Genomic DNA, 27,831 nt, shown 5'->3' with positions numbered 1-27,831 from the left:
AAGAGAATGACTTATGACAAATGCTAATTCAAGTTCCTCTTGTAATTCTTTGCCTACTCAGCAAAAAAAATATGGGAAAATAAGTTTCTATTTCATTTGTACATATAATTTCATATTTATGCTTCTGGGGATAACACCATTTCAAAACACCAACGTAACTGATTCAAGTACTTAAAAAAATTTTTTTTCTTTTTTGGTGAATTCTTCATATCATGTAGCATTTAAAACCCTTTGGTCACCCAATTATTTTCAGCTTTGAACTTTTTGTTGCTACCATGTGTTTTCACTAATAGAAGGCATGCTGATTAAAAGACCAATTCAGAATTTTTGTTGTGAGTTATGGATTCTGATACTCATTACCTGGGTCCTGGGTCCCAGCAGGCCCTGGATGTCATAAATTCTACTGATACGAGTCAATGATAAAATCTTTTTTCATTTTATTTCTTGGAAATTCAGAAAACATGAAGGCACCTGGCAATGACTGCACATACATTTTCTTCTCATTCTTCTTAGCTTTTTTATTACTTTTTATGAAGCTTTTCAAAACATGATACAATTCATTCTTCCTTACTACAAAAGCAGTACTTACAAGCCCAAATAAAGAAAGCCAAGGGATTTTTTATCTCAGGAAAATTACCGTTAAAATGCAGTATTTATTACTGCAAAAGCAGTACTGACAGGCCAAATAAATGAAACTAAAGGAGTTTGAATCTCAGGAAAATTACCACTAGGATGTATTCTTTATCGTAACAAAAGCAGTCCTAACTAACAACTAAGAAGTGGCAACAGCTGCCCTGGAATACTGCAGAACTGCTCACAGCAGCACATTCCACCTGCTACACATGGACGCAATGATTGGGCCCTAAGACGGAATACAGGATAAAAATAACTTACAGGAGTTTGTGTCTCTTGAACAGAAGTACCACTGCAATGCATTATTCTTTATTGCAAAGGCATTATTTACTGTTTTGAAGCTAGAGAAGCCAGGAGCCAGTAACACCTAGAAACAATGAATGGCATCCAAGAGAAAACAGCCACTATGACTGAATGAAGACTGCGAATAGCTTATTCTAGCAATAAGTACATCCTCAAAAGAACATAGTAACTAGGAAATACAGTGGGGAGGCTTATGTCACAGAAATAAAGGCAGACCCTGTCAAAAGTTTAGAAAATTCACATATCCATAAGGCATCACCTAAGACAACACTCAATCTACACGAAAATTGGGTTCCAATTTCCGGTTCTTGAGTTTCACACATTTCAAAAGGCTCCCACCTTGAGGCTAAATGAGTCAAAATCTGGCTACCTCCTTCCCAAAGAACTCCAGAGGCATAAAAATGGTTGAGATACCATATGTCCCACATGTCACCCAAGGGTTAAAAAAAAGTTTTTAACACTGCTTACGGTTTGTATTGTTTTAAAAACAACAATTTATTAATATTTGTAGATTCAGGAAATTTTCCAACATATCAAAATACTATGAAAATGCCACCTCATAATATCACAATAGCAAGAAGTAACAAAGTAAACAGGGCAGGCTGGAGGCAGAAATGTGCAACAGACAACTTGGACATGCCCAGTCTTCCCAAGACTTATCCTTTCTCTCTCTCTGTAACTTATTCTTTTTGGGTGGCACTCCCTCCCTCAGATATCCAAGGTCCTTATGCTCCTTTTTTTAAAACATGCTCTCATGAAAAAATGAAGTTCATATGCATGTAGGCAATGAAAACTAACAACCTGAAGTATATTTGCATCCTAATGACTTTAAACTTAAAGGAATAATGAATGTGGAGATTTTAATATCAGCTAGCAGGCAGAGGAGTGCTTTCATTGGTGCCTTTGAAATCTATGTTAAAAAGTCACGTACTCAGCCTATAGTTTAGGCCAGCGCCCCAAAACAGGCAAATGCACATAAAGTAAATCTACCAATTAGGGATGCAACTCTAAGATTTGAATCTTACCGTTCAATTGTTTTCAGCAGTGACACTTTCAATAATAAAACTACCTCCTAAATGGAAACGGTGTATCTCTTACTAATAATGCTATCCTCTGTGTTTTATCTGCAAAAGTCACTCACGGAAAATAAAAGTGTGACATGAGAGCAATGCTTCAAAACCAAAAAGGTCCTGAAATAAACTGGGAAGAGGCTAGCCCAGAAGAGATGTTTAAAAAGCTTTGTTATTCATAACTGATATTTTCTCAAAATCTATTAAAAATCCAATTTCAGAAATTAAAATCATACAAATGGCTACTTTTGTTAAGTGTACCTGGCTGATTCTCTGAGTATGTTTCATTAGGAAGCACTATGAAGAGTGATGACATCTGACAGGGAACATCATGTATAGCACAGTTTGTGAACATTCAGAAGTTATTAAACTTCCTCAATCTTAAATTAAAAATCTTCTATTCACTGACACAAATAATTTCTTGAAATTCTACCACTGGAATTATGCTAAAAATAGAGCATATTCTTAGTGAGTTTTAATGCAAATGTTAGCATTTCTACTTTCATACTGAAAAAAGGATTTTTGAAATTGAACAAAGCTAAACTAAAAGCAGTAACTTTTGAGCTGTTACTAACAATCTGGTGTGGAATCAACACAAATTACACTCACAAAATGGCTAAAATATGTTTGCATACTGTGCCAAACACCATGGATTGACAGTCTTGCCTTTTTCTCCTATAGAAGCTAGGAAGAAAAAAGCTCTTAATTTCAAACACTTATAGCTAACGATGGCCATGCAACAGGGTTCTGGCTAGGGTGGGCTGCCCTTCCCAAATAAAAAGGTAAAGACTTGCTAGAAGAAAGCCCCTTTTCTTCTTTCTCCTTTTTCCTCCCTAAATGTGGACAAAAGGCCCACAAATGATGAAGTCCCTTTAACAACGAAAATAAGTGTAAACACAAAGGTCTGCATGGCAGACCATGTGGAAAGGTAAAAGGAGTCAGGGTCCCTGAGCTACCTTATCAGGCCTGGACCATACACCCCTGGATTTCTTATTGCAAAAGATACATAAAAGCTATCAGTTTAAGCAACTGTAGTAGGGTTTTCTATTAGCGCAGCTGAGTGCACCTGCAACAGACACAAATACAAAATTCTCACATAAAAACCAGAACTAAGAATTATAAAGAAATCCTCACCAACCCCTCAAATATCCTAAAAAGAACCTCAGGATAAGCTTGTGTTTTTTGTTTTCTTCAAGTAAAGATACTGAATACCAAATAACCAATATAAACAAGTGGTGAGATGGTGGTGGTTTATGTTTCTAACTATGAAAAAGTGATAAGTGATCTGAAATTCCGGGCCCTAATCCTACATAAATGTGAGATAAAGCTGGGGAAAGAAGGAGGGCATGAGTGTACTGCCAGATAATTATGGTCTAATATGGGCTTTATGTGATATTTTCCATATGTCATTTTCAACTGTCAGTGAGGAAAAATAAAGTTTATTTCTTGGGCAGAGGAAATTTCAATTCGGTCTTAAGTCTAAACCTTCAAACTTGGGAAGCTTTTCTCCAGGTCATCAGCAAGGGTCTTATCAACCTCACGCAGGATTTTAAGAAAGTCTTGCACCTGTGAGTCAAACAAAGGAACCAAATAAATATAAGTGGAAGAAAGGCGGTTTAAGATATTGATAGCTGACTGCAGAAATGCTTTACCTATGGTATCTACGTGGTCCAACGGACAAGTGTTGATAGATCCCCAGATGACAAGGACAGTACTTCCTGAATCTCCTCTGAAACATCACCAAGTGTCTATTCTTAACATTCTCGTTTTACTCTTGTGCTGGTACCTATCTTCCACTGCTTCCCCTTTAGGGTCCATCACTGGGGGGTTTTGTTACCATCCTCCTTGCTTACGTACCCCTCGCTCTCACATGCTATACGTCATTTTCCAAAAAAAATTCCTATTTTAGAATTGTCTCACGTTTGCTGGCATCAACTTGACAGCAACAGGTTTCAGAGTAACAAATACAATGTCATTTGAATAGTTATAGAACTTTATTAACTACTCCTGTCTAAGAATCTTACTTTTGCTTAATATATATGTTATCTACTTCTCGACAAAAAGATGTACATAAATTCAGCACTGGTTCCTTTCTTTTAAAGTTAAAATTGTTACTCAGGCAAGTCCCAAGAAGGAGCTGAGTCATCTATCCAACAAAGGCGTTAAGTTCTGTGAATAGTAAGCACTACCTTCTTTAACAATGCCCTCAAAGATCAAGCACTTGCTTGAAAATGGTTTACCTAGTTATCTTCTTAAGCTTAGCCATCTATACATTTACCCATACTCACCACAGGGCTATACAAAGGAAGAAGATTTTGAAATGCACAGGAACACTTCTGTTTGCTTAAATGGCCCTCCTTTAGTCCCTGAGCCACAGTCTCCTAAAACAAAATAGGGTTTAATGTCATCAGAGGAAATTCCTAAAGCTGTATCGGTATATACACTTTCCTATTGATCCCACAGCCATTTCAAATGTTCCAAACTGAACCCGGCACCATTCGTCCTTCCATAACCCAGAAATGTTCTCCACTGTAGTCCTTATTTTAGTGAACAGCGCCACCACCCTGCTACACAAGCCAAAAACTTGGGTCACTGCCAAGACTACTTCTCTCCTGTTGCTGACCCTCCCACAAGTGTTCAATACATTCTACTGATTTCATCTCCCGAATCTCTCTTATCCCACTCCCTCTCCATTCACACTTCTTCTATTGCTTAGGCCCTCATTATTTGTCAGATTATTCCTGCAGATTATCTACAAAAGCTTGTCAAATGGTCTCCTAGCCTTCAACCTGGAGTCTTTTCCTTCCTCTCTGCTGTTTTTGGAATAATCTTTCTAAACTGATCCTATCGCTTGCTGCTAAAAAAAATAAACCTCTAGTAGTCTCTCAGCCTCGTCAAGAGTAAGTCCAAATTCCATAAGCATGGCATATAAGAATTTTTACGACATATCATTGGCATATTCTCAGCACGTTTTCCTCCTGTCACTTGAAAATTAAGAAATAATTATGACTCTACTAAAATAAAAGCAATGGCAAACAAAGGGAAAAATACTTTTAATGAATATGTTAAAGATATATTATTACCCTAGGAGTTCATACGAATTAATAATACCAATGAAGAAATCTATAAAACAAAAACTACAAATAACACACAAACATATGGAAAGAGGCCTAACCTCAGTAATAAATTAAAAATGCAAATCAAAATACGGTATAATTTCTCACCTATTAAACTTTACTTGATATAAAAATGCTAATATCCAGTAATAAGGGTCAAGAAAAACTAATGAATCTAGGAAAATTGGAAATCGTCAAAAATTAAATGGAACACATAAACATCGATATCCTAGGCATTAGTGAGCTGAAACGGACTGGTATTGACCATTTTCAATCCGACAATCATATAGTCTACTATGGGAATGACAACTCGAAGAAGAATGGTGTTGCATTCATTGTCAAAAAGAACGTTTCAAGATCTATCCTGAAATATAACGCTGTCAGTGATAGGATAATATCCATACGCCTACAAGGAAGACCAGTTAATGCAACTATTATTCAAATTTACGCACCAACCACTAGGGCCAAAGATGAAGAAGTAGAAGATTTTTATCAGCTGCTGCAGTCTGAAATTGATGGAACATGCAATCAAGATGCATTGATAATTACTGGCGATTGGAATGAGAAAGTTGGAAACAAAGAAGAAGGATCAGTAGTTGGAAAATATGGCCTTGGTGATAGAAACAGTGCCGGAGATCGAATGATAGAATTTTGCAAGACCAACGACTTCTTCATTGCAAATACCTTCTTTCACCAACATAAACAGCGACTATACACATGGACCTCACCAGATGGAACACACAGAAATCAAATCGATTACATCTGTGGAAAGAGATGATGGAAAAGCTCAATATCATCAGTCAGAACATGGCCAGGGGCCGACGGTGGAACAGACCATCAACTGCTCATATGCATGTTCAAGCTGAAACTGAAGAAGATCAGAACAAGCCCACGAGAGCCAAAATATGACCTTGAGTATATCGCACCTGAATTTAGAGACCATCTCAAGAATAGATTTGACACATTGAACACTAGTGACCGAAGACCAGACAAGTTGTGCAAGGACATCATACATGAAGAAAGTCAGAGGTCATTGAAAAGATAGGAAAGAAAGAAAAGACCAAGATGGATGTCAGAGGAGACTCTGAAATTTGCTCTTGAGCATCAAGCAGCTAAAGCAGAAGGAAGAATTGATGAAGTAAAAGAACTGAACAGAAGATTTCAAAGGGCCTCTCGAGAAGACAAAATAAAGTATTATAATGACATGTGCAAAGAGGTGGAGATGGAAAACCGAAAGGGAAGAACACGCTCGGCATTTCTCAAGCTGAAAGAACTGACGAAAAAATTCAAGCCTCGAATTCCAATAGTGAAGGATTCCATGGGGAAAATATTAAATGATGCAGGAAGCATCAAAAGAAGATGGAAGGAATACACAGAGTCATTATCCCAAAAAGAATTAGTCAATATTCAACCATCTCAAGACGTGGCATATGATCAGGAACCGATGGTACTGAAGGAAGAAGTCCAAGCTGCTCTGAAGGCATTGGTGAAAAACAAGGCTCCAGGAATTGATGGAATATCAGTTGAGATGTTTCAACAAACAGATGCAGCGCTGGAGGTGCTCACTCGTCTATGCCAAGAAATATGGAAGATAGCTTCCTGGTCAACTGACTGGAAGAGATCCATTTTTATGCCTATTCCCAAGAAAGGTGATCCAATCGAATGTGGAAATTATAGAACCATATCATTATCACACGCAAGCAAAATTTTGCTGAAGATCATTCAAAAACGGCTGTGGCAGTGTATCGACAGGAACTACCAGAAATTCAGGCCGGTTTCAGAAGAGGACGTGAAACCAGGGATATCATTGCGGATGTCAGGTGGATCTTGGCTGAAAGCAGAGAATACCAGAAGAATGTTTACCTGTGTTTTATTGACTATGCAAAGGCATTCAACTGTGTGTATCATAACAAACTATGGATAACACCGTGAAGCATGGAAATTCCAGAACATTTAATTGTGCTCATGAGGAACCTTGACATAGATCAAGAGGCAGTTGTTTGGACAGGACAAGGGGATACTGATTGGTTTAAGGTCAGGAAAGGTTTGCATCAGGGTTGTATTCTTTCACCATACCTATTTAATCTGTATGCTGAACAAATAATACAAGATGCTGCACTATATGAAGAAGAACAGGGCATCAGGGTTGGAGGAAGACTCATTAACAACCTGTGTTATACAGATGACACAACCTTGCTTGTTGAAAGTGAAGAGGACTTGAAGCACTTACTAATGAAGATCAAAGACCACAGCCTTCAGTATGGATTACACCTCAACATAAAGAAAACAAAAAACCTCATGACTGGACCAATGAGGAACATCATGATAAACAGAGAAAAGATTGAAGTTGTCAAGGATTTCATTTTGCTTGGATCTACAATCAACAGCCATGGAAGTAGCAGTCAAGAAATCAAAAAATGCATTGCATTGGGCAAATCTGCTGCAGAGAACCTCTTCAAAGTGTTGAAGAGCAAAGATGTCACCCTGAAGACTTAAGGTGTGCCTGACCCAAACCATGATATTTTCAATCACATCATATGCATGTGAAAGCTGGACAATGAATACGGAAGACTGAGGAAGACTTGACACCTTTGAACTGTGGTGTCGGAGAAGAATATTGAATATACCATGGACTGCCAAAAGAACGAAAAAATCTCTCTTGGAAGAAGTGGGGCCAGAATGCTCCTTAGAGGCAACGACGGCGAGACTGCGTCTTACATACTTTGCACATGTTGTCAGGACGGATCAGTCCCTGGAGAAGAACATCATGCTTGGCAGAGTACAGGGTCAGCGGAAAAGAGGAAGACCCTCAACGAGGTGGATTGACACAGTGGCTGCAACAATGAGCTGAAGCATAACAACGACTGTGAGGATGGTGCAGAATGGGCGGTGTTTCATTCTGTTGTGCATAGGGTCGCGATGAGTCGGAACTGACTTGAAGGCACCTAACGACAACAACAAAACCAATGCTCTCACATGTCAAAAGCATCCTGACAATACATAACCATTATGCCTCAGTCATTTTCACTTCTATAACATCGAATCCAGTTAATTTAACTTCTGAAAGCCTATGCTAATGTAATAACCCCAAACCTGGAAAATACAAAAATGTTTGCTGAAGCATTTTTAAAATAGAAGAGAAAAAAATTTAGAAACTGCCTAAACAATGACTAATAAGGAATAATTAGGTAAAATATGGTAAATTTATTAACATAAATATCACAGGGGCATTATAAATCATAGTTATTAAGACTATATAGCAATATGGAAAAGGTAAGGAGGACGACTCATCAAAAAACAATTCACCAGAATAACAAAAACTTGTTTTAAGGAATATTCTACTTGAAAAGAACATATTCTTCATAGCTATATTCGTATATATATTTTTTCTTAAACATATGGATAAAAAGAGCATGCTCAAAGGAAAAAAATGCTCAATACACATATTCAGGAAAAATATTCCTTAAAACAAGTTTACGATAAATTTGGAAAATCAACTATTTGGCAAGTCGAACGTTAATCAACTGACTCTTAGAGAAATGCTTTTCAGGGAATTGATCTAGAGTCAGGAAAAGCACCTATAACGTTAAGTGAAAAAAACAGTCTACGAAAATTATATATACCGGGTTACATGCATGTAAAAGATGCATACGTAAATACTGACTGGAAGGAAATGATACCAAACCACAACATTTGCTGGTTTATCAACTTTCCTCTATTTCCCCACATTTACGTACTATGGTTGTTCTACTATTTTTCTATATATAAAAATAAAAATAATACTAATAAAGTCTGGAACATTAAGCAATCCATACTTTCTTTTGCTAAAGAAATCATCAGTACTGCTTCCATACCTTTGTTAATGCCTGAAAAATATTAGAAAGAAATTCACACGAAATATCCTTCAAGATTTTCAAGTGTAAATCATCAGCCACTAAGTCAGACTTCTTAGTCTCATCTGTGTTAGACTCTGCTGAGTTCTCTGGTTTCTTCTCACAACGTTCCACATTTTGTAAGGCCCGAGTCAGGCTGTCAATCAGAGGAAGAGCAACTGTACAAAAATAAACAGGCATAGGATAGACCAGTAAGTTTTGGTTTTTCATTCACTCATTCATGTACTTATTCAACAAACAGGTACTGAACATCTACTATGCTAGGCATTCTATTTCAGGCACTACAGACAGAGTGGTAAACAAGATCATCAAGGCCTCAGCCTTCAAGTATTTACATTTTTACACTTTAAATAAGTAAAACAGATCATTTTGGTCTTTGGTAACTGCTAGGAAGGAAATACCACCCACACCCACTGCCACTGAGTCGATTCCTACTCATAGTGACCTTGCAGGACAGAGTAAAAAAACCAAAACCAAACCCAGTGCCGTCGAATCAATTCTGACTCATAGCGACCCTACAGGACAGAGCAGAACTGCCCCGCAGAGTTTCCAAGGAGTGCCTGGTGGATTCGAACTGCCAATGCTTTGGTTAGCAGCCGTAGCACTTAACCACTATGCCACCACTGTTTCCTCAGGACAGAGTAGAACTGCCCAATGTGGTTTCCAAGGCTGTAGATCTTTAAGGAAGCAGACTGCCACGTCTTTCTTCCACAGAGCAGCTGGTGCGTTTGAACTGCTGACCTTTCAGTTAGCAGCCAAGTGCTTTAACCACTGCTCCACCAGGACTCCTATGAAGGAAATAAAAAGGGTATATAATTAAGCAGTTGGGCAGGGGAAACACTCTGAAGAGGTGACACGCAGTGGAGAATTAAAGATAAGTAGTAGTTCAAAGAAAGCATTTCAGACGGAGGGAACAAGTACAAAAGCCCAAAGAAGAAATATGTCAGACGGCCTGAAGAACATAAAGGAGGCCAGTGTGGCTTGGGCCTAGTGAGCAAGGGGGAGGCATGGCACAAGACAAGGTCAGGGAATCAGGCAAGGGCCCTATTGTGCAGGGCCTCGGAGGCCACACTAAGAAGAAAATTTCATACTTTAGCTATCATAAAATTTTTAAACAAAGCTTTTAAATTTTATCGTTACACATAAAAACATTCAGTGCGACCTCTTAAAAGACTGAACCATTATTCTAACTAGCCTATAATAAAAGCTGAACATAAAACTAAACCTCAGTCTCAAAATATGTTACAGCATGAAAATGCTAAAAGGTATCTCATTCCGATTTAATCACGGATTCTAACCTCATAATTTCTGCTTGATAATTACAAATTCCAGGAAAAGTTTTCCGTGACACTGAGTTACGTTTTCAAAAGATTTAACTTCACTTCCAAACCTAAGTCACCTACAAAATGGAAATTACATTAAAAAAAAAATTAGCAGCCAAGGAAATTCAGTTGGCCCCTGTAAAGCTCCTTAACGGATAAAGCCACAAACACTAGAACTCATGTTCTTGTGTATTTACTCCTACACTATATCACTCTTGACACTAATGGCTCAATTCTTTATTCCATGATCTCCCTATAGGTCACATCAGTCTATACCAGCCTCCCCTCTCTCTTTCTCACCCCAACTGACTCCGGAATGCTCTTTTTAAAGGCTTAGGAAAGGGTGAGGAGGAGGAGAAAGTTAATCAGTGGCTTACAGTTAAAGAAGCATCTTTATATTCTCTCTACTAATACAAAAATCGTACATTAAGTTTTGGGCAGGGTGAAGAAAGATAAAAAATTCCTAGACCCTTAATATCAGGAAAGATGTGTTCCCGGCATTCCAGATAAACACTCTATATATGATTTCCAACAGAAGGTTAGGAAGAGCAGTGGGGTTCAAAGTCAGCATGTCCCACATATGGCCATATCTGCGGGAAGCAAAGGGCAAGGGGAAAGGGGAGACTTTGCCATAGCTACTTCTCATCTGGGAAAAAGCACTAAAAGACTCACAGGTCAAATTCCTGTTAGCCTACAACTTAGCCGCAGGCCCTCTCCTACGTGAACTTCTTGCAAAGCTAGTCCAGGAAAAACTCAGTTCAAAGATGAGTAAGCAAAACAGAACCAGAATAGGCACAAGGAAAAGATACTAAAAGAAAAAAGGGCCTGGAAAAAAAAAATAGCTCGTAAGTAATACTCATCAAAAATATTGACGTGAAGCTTATGAGTATTAAGGTAATAATTAGTCATGTGTTTTAAAACAACAATATGTAAACAAGCACAAAGCAGAGATAGAAGAGCTCACTCAGACTAAGAAATGAAAGACAACAGAAGGGGAAACCTGAGCTGGTAGAACTCAAGGAAGAGGTTAATAGAAGAAATTTCAGCCATTACCAAAATGAAGGTAAAACTGGCAGCAGCAAAAAGGGGAACATACCCTGCTGAAAACACACTAAGGGACACAGAGATCAAGAAAAAGAAAAAAAAGGAATGGAAATACAGAGTTAAAAAGAATAGAGAAAATAATAGTTACAAAAGACAGGAAAGGGGAACTCACATAATTCAAGCCCTCGAAGAAAGCAAAAATGATGGAACACAACGAATATTTAAAGAATCAAACTCAGGAAGAAACCTACTCCCAAAAACTTGAATATGTAGTTTGAAAAGTACCAGGAAAAACTGACAAGGAACGGTCAACACTGAGATATATCTTTCTTAAGTCATTACAGTTTAAGAATAAAACAAAAAATGTATCTTTTTGACAGTTATAATTATAAAGGTAACCACTAAACCACAATATAAATCATCCTAAATGTTAGAGCTACATACAAAAAACAAAGCACATAAACCACGTAGTAGAATATTTAAATGTGTATGTTATTGTTGTTGTTGTGTGCTGTCAAGACAATTCTGACTCATAGGGACCCTACAGGACAGAGTAGAACCACCCTATAGGGTGTCCTAGGCTGTAATTCCTTACAGGAGTGAATTGCCAGGTCTCTTCTCCCACGGAGCTGCTGGTGGGTTCAAACTGCCAACCTCTCAGTAGCCAAGCTCTTAACCACTATACCACCAAGGCTCCTTCTAAGCATGTATATACGTAATAGGAAATATCATATGACAGCACTCAGATCAAACCTATCTATCAGATCAATACATGTAAATGAGTTTAACTCACCCATTAAAAAGAAAAGGATATACCTAAAACAATTTAGAAACACTGAAAAGGACAGGTAAAGGTAGCAGTGGCAAATGCAAACAAAAAGAAAACAGGGGTGTGATCTTTATATGGGATAAAATAGGGTTAATGGAAAAAAAGTATTAAAAGGGACAAAGAAGAACAACTTATAATAATGTCTACATACCATTTAACATAACATGAACACTCATAAAGCAAACTATAAATGATAAAAAGAGAAGCAAACAAATTAATAGTAAAGAGACATTAATTTACTCTCAGTCCACATCAAATCGAATCAAAAGAAATGACTAAGGATACAGAAGACCTAAACAGCGTAACAACTGACAACTCCAAAACCGATTAACTCAGGCCTCTCTCCTCAACTCCAGATTCATGAATACAACCACCTGCTCAATACCTCCACTTGGACGTCTATCAGACATCTGAAACTTAACATGTTTAAAACCAGTCTTCCCTATCTCAGTAAACGGCAACTGTTCAGGCCTCAAATTCCAGAGATATCCTTGACTTTTCTCCTCTCACCTTCCCAACCTATCTGTCAGCAAATTCTGCCGGCACCACCTAAAAATGTATCAGAGTCTTACTATTTTCCACCGACTCCACTGTTACCACCTTGATCCAAGGTACATCATTTCTTGTCTCACTTATCACAATAGCCTTCCAAGTAGTCTCCCTTTTGTACGCTTGGTTACATACATTTCTGATCAACACAGTAGTCAGAGTGAGCCTATCAAAGTCACTTCAAGTTCATTCATGCCTCCCCATCTCCTTCAGAGTAAAAGGTAAAATCAGGGCCTACATCATCTAGCCCGTTACCTCTCTGGTCCCGTGTGCTACTTCTCTTCCCTTTCTTAATTCCACCCCAGGCATGGGGGCCTCACTGCATACTTCTAGTTCAGGGCTTTTACACTTGCTGTTCCTACTGTCTGAGATGCTTTTCTACCTAAATGGCTCACTCTGTTACCTCTATCAGGTCTATGCTCAATGTCACCTCAATAGATAAAGAAAACACAGATGCAAACATTCGGCAACATTCATTCTTGATTAAAAGCTCTTAATAGGAATAAATTACAATTTCCTTAAATGATAAAACAAATAGCATAAACACAAAAGAGTATCATGCTTAATGGTGAAACATTAAAATCATTCCCATTAATATTAGGAACAAGGTAACGATGTCTATCACCACTATTGTTTAACACCAAAGATACTAGGAAACCTGATTAGAAAAGAGAAAGAATTCAGTTAGAAAAGTGATAAAAAACATATCTAACTTAAGCCTAAAGCAGTACCAGATGGAGCCCAAAATTATCACAGAACAACTATTAAAAACGGTAGGAGAATTCAATATTGTTCCTGAATGTAAAATTAATACAGAAATAAATAGCCTTCATATATGCCAACAGAAATAATCAGTGGAGGAAAAGACCTCATAGATAATAGCAATCCAAAAGATAAAATATCTAGAAAGAAACAAAATGCAGGATCTACGTGCAGAAAACCTTAAGACATTACTGAGGGACACAAAATAAGATCTGAACAATGAGAAAAGCATAATGTATTTTCGGATACTTTATAAATTGAACATGACCCTAATAAAAATATCAGGAAGATTTTCTGGTTTTGGAAATTTGTCAATCTAATTCATTGTTAAACATGAATAATAGTTAAAAAAAATTTTTTTGAAAAGATAGAATGAAAGGTGACTAGCCCTAAAACATCAAAACCAAACCCACTGCTCTCAAGTCAATTTCAACACATAGCAATTGTACAGGACACTGTTGAACTGCCCCATAGGGTTTCCAAGGCTGTAAATTTTTACGAAGCAGGCCGCCACATCTTTTTCCCACAGAACAGCTGCTGGGTTTTAACCTTTTGGTTAGCAGCCAAGCACTTAACCACTATGCCACCAGGACTCCTTGTGACTAGCCCTACTAGGTATTAAAACAAAAAACTTTAACAATTAAAACAGTGTGAGTAATAACACAGGAATAGAGCAATGGAGATGAATAAAATCTATAGGGTGGTTTAGAGAATAATAAAGATGACATTTCAGATCAGTTTGGATAAACTGGGTTATTCACTAAGTGATGTTGAGAAAAACGGATAGCTATCTAGAAAAAAGCTCAAACTAAACTATACCTCAAATGTGACACCAGAATAAATTCTAGATGGATCACAGATTTCAGTCATAAAAAACCATTCTGCGAAAGAACATTTGTTAACACAGAGAAATAGTCTTTTTATACTGCTAAGTGAAAAAAGCTAGCTAAAAAGCAGTACTTAAAAACATATACGCAGAGCCCTGTCCCAACCCACCCTGCATCCTGGCTGCTCAGGGAGCCATGAACAGAGTCCTCTGGCTGCTACCGCAGTCCTGAGGCCTGGAGGTTTTCTTCGCCCACACAGAAGCCTATCATCCCCAGGCCAGAGTGAGAGGTGCATTTAAGCAGGACGAGATGGCTCCAGCAAGTGATCAAAATAAAGAATCAGAGGACCTTCCGGTAGAAGAAAAAGCAACAGAGATATCTGATATGGAATTCAAAAGACTAATGTTTACGGCTCTCTAAGAGATGAGGAAAGAGATCAAGGAAAATGCAGACAAAATCATGGAAAACACAGAGAAAACCAACAAAAACACAGCCAAAATTAAGGAAAACACAAAGCAATAGGAGAATTCAGGAAAATAATACAAGAATAAAACGTCAAAATAAATAAAACAATTAGAAATCATACAAAAACAGCAACTGGAAATCAGCTTTAGAAATGGACAACTCAATAGAAGGTTTAGGAGGAAATCTGAAACAACGGAGGATGGAATCCGTGAGACTGAAGACAAATCCACGGACACCCGACTTTGTCTGAGGAAAAATGACAGAAAAGAATGAAGAAAACCTAAGAATTATGTGGGGAACAATCAAGTGCAAAAATATGCATGTGACAGGAGTTGCGAAACAGGGGAAGAAAAGGGAAAACACAGAGAAGGCTGTTGAAGATCTGCTGGCAGAAACCTTCCCAAATATGAAAGATGAAAAGCTGACCCTCCAAGATGCTCAACAAACCCCACAGAGAAAAAGACCCCAAACGAAAGTCACCAAGACATATCATAATCACACTTGCCAAAACCAAAGACAAAGAAAGAATCATGAGATCAGCTAGAGAAAAACAAAAAGGAACTTACAAAGGGGAAACAGTTAAGACTGAGCTCTGATTACCCAGCAGGAACTACGCAGGCAAGAGGCAATGGGATGGCATACATAAAACCTTGAAAGAAAAAAACTGCCAACAAAGAATAACATATCTTCTCAAATACATATCAATATATACCAAATATCTCTCTCTCAAATACAATGACGAAATCAGGACATTTCCAGATAAACAGAAATTAAAGGAATTCCTGAAAACCAATCCAAACTTAAAAGAAATATTAAATGAGTATGTAGTAAGGTGTATATAAGTTTTTGTGTGAGAAACTGACTTGATTTGTAAACTTTCACTTAAAGTACAATAAAAATTAAAAAAAAAAAAATTAAATGGAGTCCTTCGGTTAGAGAACCAACAACATCAGACAACAACCGGAGCCTATGACACAGGACACCATCAGCCAGATACCAGCCTGGGTAAAGAATTCCCAATAACAGACAAAGCTAAAAGACTTAAAACAGGGAAACAGAGGTATCAGTGTGTAAACGATGACAACGTCAAAACAATAAAAAGGGGAATAAATGGTGTAGGTACAGAACTTGTCAAATGGAGACGAAGTTAAGGCGATATCAAGTAATAAAAGACTGCTTCAAACTGAGGAAGATAGGATAAATTTCAAGATAACCATAAAGAAAGTTAACAAAACTACTCATCAGAATAAAAAAGAAGAAAAACACAGTCTTTCAGTAAACACAAAATATAATAAAAGAAATGAAAAAAAGCCACAAACAAAAGGAATGCAGCACAGGAAAGTAAGAGGAACAAAGAAACGTCAGCACCACAGAAAAAAAAAGGGGGGGGGCACAACAGTATGACTACGATAAACTCACACCTATCAGTAAGAACCTGGTGGCTTAGTGGTTAAGTGCTACGGCTGCTAACCAAAGGGTCAGCAGTTCAGATCCGCCAGGCGCTCCTTGGAAACTCTATGGGGCAGTTCTACTCTGTCCTATAGGGTCGCTATGAGTCTGATTCGACTCGACGGCACTGGGTTTTTGTGTATCGGTAAGAAATATCTGTACATGCATGTGTGTGTATAGTAGCATCTCTGGATGACAGATTACAAGCTCTATGTTTTCTTGATGACTGTCATAAATTTTACAATTTTTTAACATGTAATATTTTTGTAAATAGGGAATAAAAAATAAAATGGGAGAAAGAACCTACTGAACAAACAAAAGCCTGGGTTTAAAATCGGACAGACTCAAACTTCATTCAGTGAACTGAAATGATACTTACTTTTTTCTATCTTTAGATACTCCTGTGCAGCCTGGGAAGCATAGATGGCAGACAACACTGAAAAAACAGAGGCTAGCACAGTTTTCTGTTCTTGAAGGATGATGGGTGGGTCATCAGACTGGCAAAATTCATGGCAGACCAGGTCAAGAAGTAAACTCCAAGTGTCTTTTCCAGCATCAGGACACTGTACTTGATAAAGATGATAAAGAAAACAGTAATTTAAAAGCAAAAAACAAATAACTATAGCACGTCCCCATAAGCCATCTTACCAATTGCTTGAATTCCATCATCCACAGTGGTAAGTAGCTGTAAGATGTGCATGTAAACATCCAGCCCTTCTAGAGTCTCAGAACTAAATACAAAAAGCAAAAGCACTGAATTAACAACTTTACTGTTGAGGGGATTGCAATCACTCAGTCGACACTTCAACCAACGAACGTTTATTATCATGTGCTAGCCACTGCCCTAGATGTTGAGGATAAAACAAGAGACAGGACAAAGTTTCTAAGCTCATTACAGCTTACATTCTAATGAGGGAAATAGTCAAAAAACCAAACCAATATTATATAATATAATCAATACATATAAAACGAGAACTAAGACGCCTCACTGGTCCTGCTTCACAAAAGCAACAATACAGAAACCGGCTACATCATGCTTCACCATCTGGCTTTCTTGAATAATCAGAACAAAAAGTGACCGAGACCTTTACAATGTGAACGTATGACCCACTATGTCAAGCATCAACAATAATGATGTTCTTAAAATGTCACAGCATAATCCTAGCTTCCTAGCTGAGAAACAGTTAAACCATGTAAGTACAATAAAACCTGTGAAAGCCAGGACCTGTGAAAGGTGGAAACCTGTCAGAGAAAGAAAACTCAAATATTTTCCACTAAAATGAGCAACAGAAAAGTGGTAAGAGGGCACCCCGTCAAAGGCTGAAAACTTCTGAGACCCAGAAAAACAAGGCAGTCCTATCAAGTTCTAGCTCTCACAGGTCTCACCACATAATTCTTGTGATCAACAATTTGCATTCCCAGAAACTCACTCATGGTTCTTCTAACAATTAAGGGGAAAGATACGAACAATTAAAAAGATGGTTTGGCAAGTATTAATTACTTAACTGTTTTCAGGTACTAAGTTAGGGGCCGGGAAAACAGCAATGTCTAAGACACTGTCCCTGCCCTCGTGAAGCCTAAAAGTCTAAAATGACAGATAATTGAAGGGGTAATTATAATAAAGTGCTGTGAATGTTACACTAGAGGACTTGAGGAAGTTCAAGGTTCTAGTGGACCACATAGCAAGCAGACTTAATTTAGTTTAGAGGGTCAGTGAAGATATCCTAAGAGAAACGATATGTATGTATGCAGAAACCTGAAGAGGAAAACAAGTGTTTAAGGAACAGGAACTATACTGTGCAAAGGCTAAGAGGTAAGAGAGCTTGATTCATTTGATGAAGGAAATTTTATATAGCTGAAACAGTACAAGGAATAGGATGAAAAGGCACTATGCGGAGCTTTTAAGCCATATTTAAAGAGAAAAAGAATCTGCACTTCATCTTAAGGAAAGCAACTGAAGAGTTTTACACATGAAAGTGAGATGAGTGTGTTCTAGAAAGACTGCTGTAGCAGTCTAGGCTTGGAAGGGCCAAGCCTAGAAGTAGGGAGTTCAGCTAAAAGAATGTTACAGCTGTCCAGGTGAAAGACAAGAGTGGCCAGTGTAGATGGGATCCCAGAAAAAGTCAAGAACAAAGGTTGGAGGACGACTGGCCATGGGAAAAGAGTGGGATGGGGAAGAGCGACGGCTTTCACATTTCATTCACGTTATCCAAATGGATTACGAATGCATCATTTACTGAGAGACAGAACACCAAAGAAGCCGGTTTAGGGGAAAAGAGCTGAGTTTAATCCTCACTTGAATTAAGGACAGAAAATTAGTAGGGTTTACTGTAGCTTATCAAGCAGTAAAAATGCACTAGTCACCATTAAACAGATCACTGTATAAATTAATCTTCTAAGTGATTAATAGTAGTTTCATGACCTGCAAGACCTAGTAGTCACTCTTTGCAAGATATTAGAGCCCAAAATCAGTCACTTATCCAAGATGGGCAAACATACACAAAGAGTGAAACAAATAATACCTAATGCTAATTAAGAAACTGTTAAATGTTCAATATAAAATAAAGCACAAGAAAAGCATTTCTCTTTGATATAAATTACACAAAATTGCAGATGATTTTTAGATAGTAACCACAATTAATAATGAGCGATTAGCCTGTAACTAAATGATAGAACAGTATTTTGTAACCATTATGATTCTTGCAACGAGTAAATACATTGTCACTACAAATTTAGTAAACCTAACAAACCCAGGTGGGTGCTATTTATCCTGTCAAAAGGAAACTCTTATATCTGAGGATGCTTCTAGTAACTGGATTTTCCCCAACATTTTGCACAAAAGGGCTCACCTACCGTACTTGTTTGGCAGCTTCCAGTACACAGGGCACAATCCTAAACACTGCTTGCTCTTCAGAATTTTGCTGGGGTTCGTCCAGAGGCTGAGCTGCCCCATTGCTAATCCATTCCAACATTAGTTTCTCATCCAAATCAAACAGCTTATCTACCATCTCCCCCACCTTCACCAACAAGTCAACTGCAGAGAATAAAACAGATATTGAAAAGAGAAACAAAATGTTAAAAAAGCAATATGGTCAATCTAAATTCCTAAAGCTTTCCAAGAAAGTCACATCCTGCCAAACAAAGCATTACATACTCCAAGGGCCATGTGTTTTACCTCCTACATTTACATTTGCTGTTTTCCTTCATTTTTAAAGGGAGTCCCAGGAGTTTAAGTTTAAATGGAGCCTCAGGAGTTTAAGAAGAAACTTCATAGCTTGAATAGAAATACTTTTTCACCTCATACTCAGCTTTTTCTGTTTTTTAAATTAAAGTGTGCTTCAGAATTAGTTACATGGTTTCCCAACAATTAAACAGAATCTAAAAAAAATTTTTTCTAGTATTACATGGTGACTTACCATTTGTTGAACTTGACATGATGAAGCAAAGGCTATCATAAATAGCTGGTTGTTCACGGATCATTTCAACCCAGACCCTGGCCACTTCTGTCTGGGAAAGGCAAGTAAGCAACAACCTACATGACAAATGTGAGCTTAATTTCTATCTTTCATAACAGTAAAGAAAATTCAAGCAAGTAGAAATCTTTCACAGGAAGAATTAACTATATTTTTCTGGATTCCCTTATGTGTGAGTATATGGAACCCATAAAAAGAGAGACACATACCTGCTTGTTTCCAGCAGAGTAGGGGGGTCTGAATCATACAAACAGTGCAATAATACCTGTCTACAAAAACAAAAATGTTCACCTAGTATGTCTCACTTCTCTCTCTTCAAATATCAAGGTAGAGTTTTCATTTAATTCTTTAAACTTCTTATTGTGAAATATGGCATACATACAGAAAGCCCATAGGATACAAATCTACAGTTAATCAATTATAAAGCAAACACTCATGCTTCCAAGGGAACAGTGTGACACCTCCATAGCCCATGTGTCCCTTAGAATTCCCTATTTCCTACCTAGAAATGACAACTATCTGGATTTTTCCAGCAGTCATTTCCTTACTTTGCTCTACAGTTTTATTATTTTACATATTTTGGTTCTGCTTATTTTTAAACTTTATATAAAGGAAATTACACTGAGTGTATTCTTTTAATCTTAGTTCTCTTGCACAACATTATGTCTGTGAGAATCAACCATGTTGTTCCTGTAGCTGCTGTTCTTTTGATTCATTGCTGTAGAACATTCCACTGTTAAGACTATAAAAAAACAAACCAAACCCAGGGCTGTCGAGCCGATTCTGACTCACAGAGACCCTATAGGACAGAGTAGAACTTCCCCATAGAGTTTCCAAGGAGCGCCTGGCAGATCTGAACTGCCGACCTCTTGGTTAGCAACCATAGCACTTAACCACTACGCCACCAGGGTTTCCTGTATGACAATATCACAATTCATCTGTCCAGCCTACTACTGGTAGGCATATGGGCTGATGCCAATTTGGGGCTATTTCAAGCAGTGCTCCTGTAATACATCCCACTAGCAACATAAATTGTTCTGTATTAATTCATGGTAAGACAAGCATTTAACTGGATAAGTCCTCCCTCCCAATTTACAAAACTTGCTACTATGTCTCATAATCAGATTTTTGATGTGGAACACCAAAGACCCAACATAATCCTGAGTCCTTTGCTCCATGAATATTGTAAATTACTGAAGAATAAATTCCTTCAACTAAGATTGTAAAGTCCCTCCACACCTAAAGAGGTAATCGCTTATTTTATAAATTGTTTTGGATTATGGTTGGCTGTCCCCAACTCCAAGTTTTGCCCCATTATTTTTTATCCTACATATGACTTACTATCTGCTGATAATTTAGGTCCCCCCCCTTTTTTTTTTTTTTCTACTGATTAAAAAAAAATACGTCTAAAACCTGAATCATATCTATAAATAGTGACAAAGACCCTGGCACCATCAACACACAATCAAGTTCCTGGAAAGTATTCATTAAAGGAAAGAATATATGTATGACTATAAAAAAAATATTCTCCTATCTTTCCCATGTATTAGAATTTCCTTAGGGATATAAAATACGAATCCGTGAAAAAAAATTATTATGCAGTCAAACTTACCCAAGATTTTTATCATTGCTGATGGACACACATATTTCCTGGAAACAGGCCATATTGCCTAAAATTCCCACACAGATTTCCTGCAAAATCAAATTTCACAGGACGCAATGGCTGTGAGGTAAAACACACACGTACAAAAATAACAACATGAACAAAAACTTTCACTGCACCCAGTGGAGGGGGGCAGTGAGGAGAGGCACCTCTGAAGAGAGGCCTGGCGGTCTACTTCTGAAATCTGAAAAATTAGCCATTGAAAACTCCATGGAGCACAGTTCTACTTTTACACAGATGGGGTCAGCATGAGTTAGAATCAACCTGATGGGAAATGGTTATCAAATCTTTATATTCATACAATGACTCAAGGAAAAAGTAGTTCATCGGGTCCCAATGCAAGTGGAGCATTCTACTAAGTAAGAAATTTTAATTCAATATTCAATTGGTAAAAATATAATACAATTTATCAATATAGTGCAGATTTACCCACTTTTTAATCTCAAAGAAGAGAGGAAATACGGTACAACGTTACACTGGAACCTCACAGGCCTAGGCTCAGATCCCAGCTCCATTCTTTCCTAGCTGTGTGACTCTGGACAAATTTCTTAATCCGAGGTTTCGTTCTTTAATTTGTAAAGCAGAGATAATATCTACCTGATAGGAATAGTAAAACCAAATACTCAACAGATAGTAATTATTCATAATCCTGGGAGGTCCCTGAGTAGAGCAAACAGCTTGTGCTTGCCCACTAACCTAAAGGCTGGTGGTTCGAACACACCCAGTGATGCCATGGAAACAAGGCCTGGAGGTCTGTTTCCATAAACATTACAGCCAAGAAACCCTAGAAAGCAGTTTAACTCTTTGGCACATGGGGTCGCTATGAGTTGGAATCGACTCGATGCAATAAAGCACAAGACCACTGCACAGTACATACAGACTAAATGAAAGGTACAGATGATCGCTCTTGGGAGTTTACAATCAGCAACCATCACTGAGAGCTCACTTACTAGGAAAGGCTTGGAAGAAAAGCACCACCCGGGATGACAGATGTGAATAACAATAGAAGATGGAAGGTATACAAAGGGGGGCAGAGGGGGGCGAGGAGTACAGTCAACTCATGAGATGGCGAGTAGGCAGGCCTGGCAAAACTAGTTAGGCTCAGATTGTGGCAAGCCTTGAGCAACAGGCTGAGTTTGGAATGAAGGTTAGAAATCTTTAAGGGGGATTTTTCTATGTTAAAAAGAGCAATGAACTGAGAAATGAGAGATCCTGGCACTGTTCTCTTTTCTGCCAAGTATCAGCAGCATAACTTTGGTAAAGTTAATCAACCTATCCGGTTTTCCACAGCTGTAAATCAAAGCATAGGTCTCCCAGGTCCAGTCCAAATCTAAAATCCTATGACTGTACCCATTTTAAATAGCACAGTCCTGGCAGATATACAATAAACATTTACAGACTGATGTGCTGATGTATAGCCAGTTAGGAAAATAAATTAAAGTGAGAAAAATGAAAGGCTACCCTACACTACCTGAAAGGCTTTAGAAATGTACATACTTACTCTTAATCGAGGACACTTGGATTTGGCCAGTACTCCCATAAATATGTCAGGAGCATTAAATTCTTGGAGAAATAAAGCCACATCCTGGAAATAAATATGATTATTTATTTAGATGCTAAATACTGCTCTTAAAACCCCATAACTTATGTAGGCAACAATAAAATAAATTCTAATTCTATATATACCTCCTTTTAATGTTACACACACACACATTCTCACACTCACCCTTAAGGTTAGGAATTGTGTCAGCAAACAAAAATAACGTTAGAGTCCTTGTGGTATCTGGTCCCAAGGCAATGGAATTATTCCATAAACAAATCTAAGCTAATTGTGATACTCCAGAGAATCATCCCTTTTCTGCCCTGAAGACATTTCCTTTACCTTAATGATTTTCCGACCCACCAGGAATTCCTATTATCTCATTCAAATACACCTGCTGATTGCCAGGTTTCATGCTAAAAGAAGGAGACAAAAGAGTAAAACTCCTAATTCCTGTGCTCTGAGAGCTCAAACAAACCAGGTGAAAACTACTATTGGATTATGTCCAACATCAGAACTTAGGTTGGCAAAATCCTCAACAGAAAGTAAATTCTGATCCCAATGGAACTACGACAGTTTCACACCTCCTTCCCAGACAGTATACCCAGTCCACAGTGCCTAAAGGGGCATACCACACAGGCAGTTGAACCTGGAGTGGACGCGTGACGCAAACTGGGGAAATCTTGCCTAGAAATGTGGGACACAAAAACTAAGTTAGCTGTGGAGATCTGCATTGTAAACTATGTAAATAAAATTAAGTTTCTGACTGCCCATTACCACTGATTTTCACCAAATTTGGAGTGTACATTTGGGATAGCTTAACTTAAAATACAAGCTACGTGGCTAAGGTTAAAATTCACTTTCAAGGACCCTGGGGACCTCCAAGAAAGAGGCAGTTAACCCCTAGAACAGCTGAGAATGAGGTAACCTGTGTGATGCTGACTGGGAGAGACATACTACACACAACAAGAGACCAGGGTCAGAGAACACGATGTTTTCAAAGATTTGCCCCAAATTGGAAGTAACACAGCAGACGTTCTCCACTGTAGGAGATTAAGCTGCTTCTCAACTCTTTGCAGTATGTGGGGATTTATTTATTTAATGACAGCTAATAATTCCTGCAGTAAAACAAGAGTGGCCTAATGATATTACCACCAACAATAAAAATGGCAGTTAACATTACTGAACGAGTATTAAACGCCAGGCACAGTTAAGTGCTTTGCATACTATCTCATTTCATTATCACAACAACCTCATGAAATCACTTTGTTTAGTTCCGTTATACTATTAAGGAGCCCTGGTGGCACAGTGGTTAAGAGTTCGGCTGCTCACCAAAAGGTCGGCACTTCAAATCCACCAACCACTCCTTAGAAACCCTAAGGGGCAGCTCTACTCTGTCCTATAGGGTTGTTATGAGTCGGAATCAACTCAATGGCAATGGGTTTGATTTGGTAAACTGAGGTTGTAAAAGGTTAAGCAAAACTGTCCAAGATTATACAGTCGGTAGGGGGACAAAGCCAAGATTTGAGCTGAGATTAGTCTGATGTAAGGCCATGCTCTTAACCACCACACCATGTTACCTTCTCAGGGATGTACTCACTCACTCATTCATTCTTTATTCATCAAATAATTACCGAAAGACCTAAGTAACAGGTACTGTTTTAGGCTCTGGGGACACATCAAGGAACAAGCTAGATAAGGTGTCAGCCTCATGGAGTTTTCATTCTAGAGGGATGAGACAATAAACACAAAACGACTACATAATCTCTAAGTGCTACAAAGAAAATAAACAAGATGGTACGTGTTAGAAACCAGGACATGGGGAGCTACTTAGATCTGACATCAGAGAAGGTATTTCTGAAGAAATGACATTAAGCTTTGATGAGAAGACACTCAAATCTATCAAGGGACAAGGGGATGCAAAACAAGGGCTGAATAACAAGCATTATGCTACACAGTGAATAGGTTCCATGAAAGCACAGAAGTAAGAGAGATCACTTCTGCCTGGAGTGTCTGGAAAGACATCACAGAAGAGGTGACATTTAATCCAGACCATAAAAGATTAGGTTTTTGCCAGCCACTGGCCATTCCAGGCAGAGAGTGGTAGAAACAGAGCATGGCGCAGGACTGGGCGATGTTTCCTTCTGTTATACATGAGGTCTCCATGAGCCAGAGCCTACTCGACCGCAACTAACAACTAGAAAATGCAAACTCATCAACAGTGACAGCAGAATTTTTTGTGGAAAAGGTGGATGGATGCTGGAGGATCAACGGAGGTTTACAAAGGGGCATAAAAAAACTTTTGGGGGTCATGGATAAGTTCTCTACCTTGATTATGGTGATGCTTTCACACGCATATGTCAAACCTTATCAAATTGCACACATTTAATATAGGCAGTTTCTTCTGTCAATTATACCTCAAAAATGCCACTAAAAAGAATATGGTTGAAGACAATTAGCCATCTACAATTTTTAAGACGCAAAAGTTGAATCTGTTTTAGAAAAAACATAACTGGCGATGTGGAGGCTATAAGGGAGGTGAAAGAGTCTAAAACGAGGATTTTAATCAGGAATCTATTGCAAAAGTCCAAGTAATAAAATGAGATTTTATGTAAGATTAATTAATCTCTTCTTGCCACTACTTTCTTACCTGTAAAATGACAGTATTACTTATATCACAGGGTTATTGTGAAGATCAAATGGAATAATACGTATGAAAATGAGTATAATATGAATATTAAAATATTATCATTGCAATTAGTTACACATTAATTCCTTTTTGCCCTTTCTAATTGAATCGTGGTGCATCAGCGGTCTTCCAACTCTTAACCTGCTATCAAATACAAGGCCAGAACTCTCATTAGGTGGATAAGTACCAAAACTTACTGGGCTGTAAACCTTCTAACATTCATGAGAGCTATATATTTAACTGAAATGAATGAGTGTTACCTGGCTCAGACTCTATCCTCAAAGATAAAACTTTAGCATTTCTGGCTCCTGAGACTTCAGATCGTACACCACACAAGAGTGATTAGAGACACTAAAGATGGGGGCCTTTCCCCAGAGGCTGAAGGAATAAACCTTTTTAAAGATCCATTCACCACCTTGTCACCCAAGTTTTTTCAGGGTTTTATTTCCAACAGCTTATTACCCCATCCATACCCATACCTCATCCATTGACATATCCCATACTCTGCAAATTTCATTCTCCATTTCTTCATCAAGCTCCATCTGCTGCTCCTCATCACCTGAGGTGGATTTGGTGTTTTCAGGGTTAATAATCTTCAGAAACACAAAGAAAGAAAAGGGATGAGTGAAAGCTATCCATAGTACATCCCAAGTTAATATTAACCCATAATTGTTTAGAAGTCACAAAGACACTCTCCTCAAATTATCTTCTCTTGCAAAAATCATAAAAAAAAAAAATGCCTTGGGTAGATCTATTCATTCCACTTTCATGGAGGACTTGCTAGGCACTGGGTTAGGGACACAAAGATACATAAATCCCTGTGTGTAAGCAGTTTCGATCTAGTGGAGAGAAGACAAATAAACTGATAATCACAACAGAAAAGGCTAAGTAATTCCACTGAATTGTGGATAAAGAGTCGTGGGAGCAAAACGATAGACCAAGAACCTATACCTGGGACAATTTGGGGAAAACATCTCTTAAGAAGTGATATTTGAGTTAAGTCTTGGAGGAAGAACAAGAGTTTGCCAGGTGGGAAAGGGAAGAAAGGCGTTCAGATCAGAGGAAAGCAAAGGGTTCGGAATCAGGAAAGGGCCAGGCAGTTCAAAAAATGATGAACAGTTTAGTGCTGATAGAACATAAAATGTGATAAGGCTGGAAAGGCTACAAAGTGTCTTGGATTCCAAGCTAAGAAATCTGCATTTTTCCGCTGTAGCCAAGGAAACAAAAAGGAATATTATAAACTGCATTTTTTTTTTTTAATTGAAAGTTATTCTGGTAGCTGTAAAGAGGACTGGCGAGGAGAAAGACTGGAAGCAAGGAAATTAGTTAGGGAAAGGAGAGCAGAAGACAACACCAAGCACTCTGTGGCCATCATAATCTCATTTTACATGAGCTGAAAAAGAAACTGAGACTCTGCACGGTTAAGTGACTTGCCCCAGGTCACGAAGCTAATAGGTGCTCAGGCCTGGTTTGTGATCGCAAAGCCCTGTGACTCCAAAGTCGCCAAGCATTCTACTACAACAGAAGGCCATGAAACAGATACTCAGGCCGCCGGCTTCCGCAACGACAACGGGGATGAGGAGCAAAAGGCAGAGCAATGCATTTCCACGGTCATATATTCCTGTGAAATGTGCAAAAGTAAAATATTCTAACAGCACGCGTTCCAGCATCCCTGCCTCCGTGCTTCCCTTTGTGTTGAGGGGCCCCGCAGTGGCCCCAGGCAGTTTCGGGTCCGCCGGAAGCGGCCAGGACGCAAGGAGTGAGGACCCGTGGCGCGGGCCTGGGGAGGGGCCGGCGCGGGGATGACAACTCCAAGGACAGGAAGGGGCTGCGCAGAGACGCGACGGGAGTGTCTGGCGGGGTAACGGGAGTCGACCCGAGGCGCCAGTTTACGCACCTGGAGGAGCCCGCTGAGGACGCCGAAGAGCCAGTGTTTGCTGTAGACCGTGCTCCCGATGCAGTCTCCTCTGGCCACCTCCTCATCCTTCTCCTCGTCCCGACTCAGCAGCGGAGGCGACGGATTGCGATCCATGGCTCCGCCGTAACCGGCTCGCGGGAACGGCGCCGGAAGTCGAGGGAGGAAGCGAGCGTTCGCCAGGCGCCAGAGGCCTCGGAACGCCTGGCGCGGCTCCTGCCACAGCGCCGCCTGCTGTCGGAAACCGGGAAGGGCGTAAGAGCCCAGCTCAGCCCAGAATGCCCCGCCA

The 27,831-nt window shown here is 38.8% G+C and overlaps 2 protein-coding genes across 2 annotated transcripts in view; one reads left to right on the top strand and one right to left on the bottom strand.

Annotated features, from left to right (window-relative positions):
• Positions 1 to 27,831, top strand: part of LOC126079528 (serum amyloid A-2 protein-like) — a 116,947-nt gene that overhangs the window by 45,988 nt on the left and 43,128 nt on the right. The window lies entirely within an intron of this gene.
• Positions 110 to 27,721, bottom strand: LOC126079523 (protein SAAL1). Its single transcript, XM_049890603.1, has 12 exons — positions 27,525 to 27,721; positions 26,107 to 26,220; positions 22,900 to 22,983; positions 21,348 to 21,427; positions 19,945 to 20,004; positions 19,679 to 19,794; positions 19,116 to 19,296; positions 16,911 to 16,993; positions 16,642 to 16,830; positions 8,977 to 9,173; positions 4,295 to 4,387; positions 110 to 3,572 (listed from the first exon to the last, which is right to left on the bottom strand). The coding sequence occupies exons 1-12, from the start codon at positions 27,657 to 27,659 to the stop codon at positions 3,486 to 3,488; spliced, it is 1,419 nt and encodes a 472-aa protein (XP_049746560.1). The 5' UTR covers positions 27,660 to 27,721; the 3' UTR covers positions 110 to 3,485.

This window comes from Elephas maximus, chromosome 7 (assembly GCF_024166365.1).
Source record: "Elephas maximus indicus isolate mEleMax1 chromosome 7, mEleMax1 primary haplotype, whole genome shotgun sequence".
Classification (NCBI taxonomy): domain Eukaryota; kingdom Metazoa; phylum Chordata; class Mammalia; order Proboscidea; family Elephantidae; genus Elephas; species Elephas maximus.
This window is presented reverse-complemented; position numbering and strand designations above follow the sequence as displayed.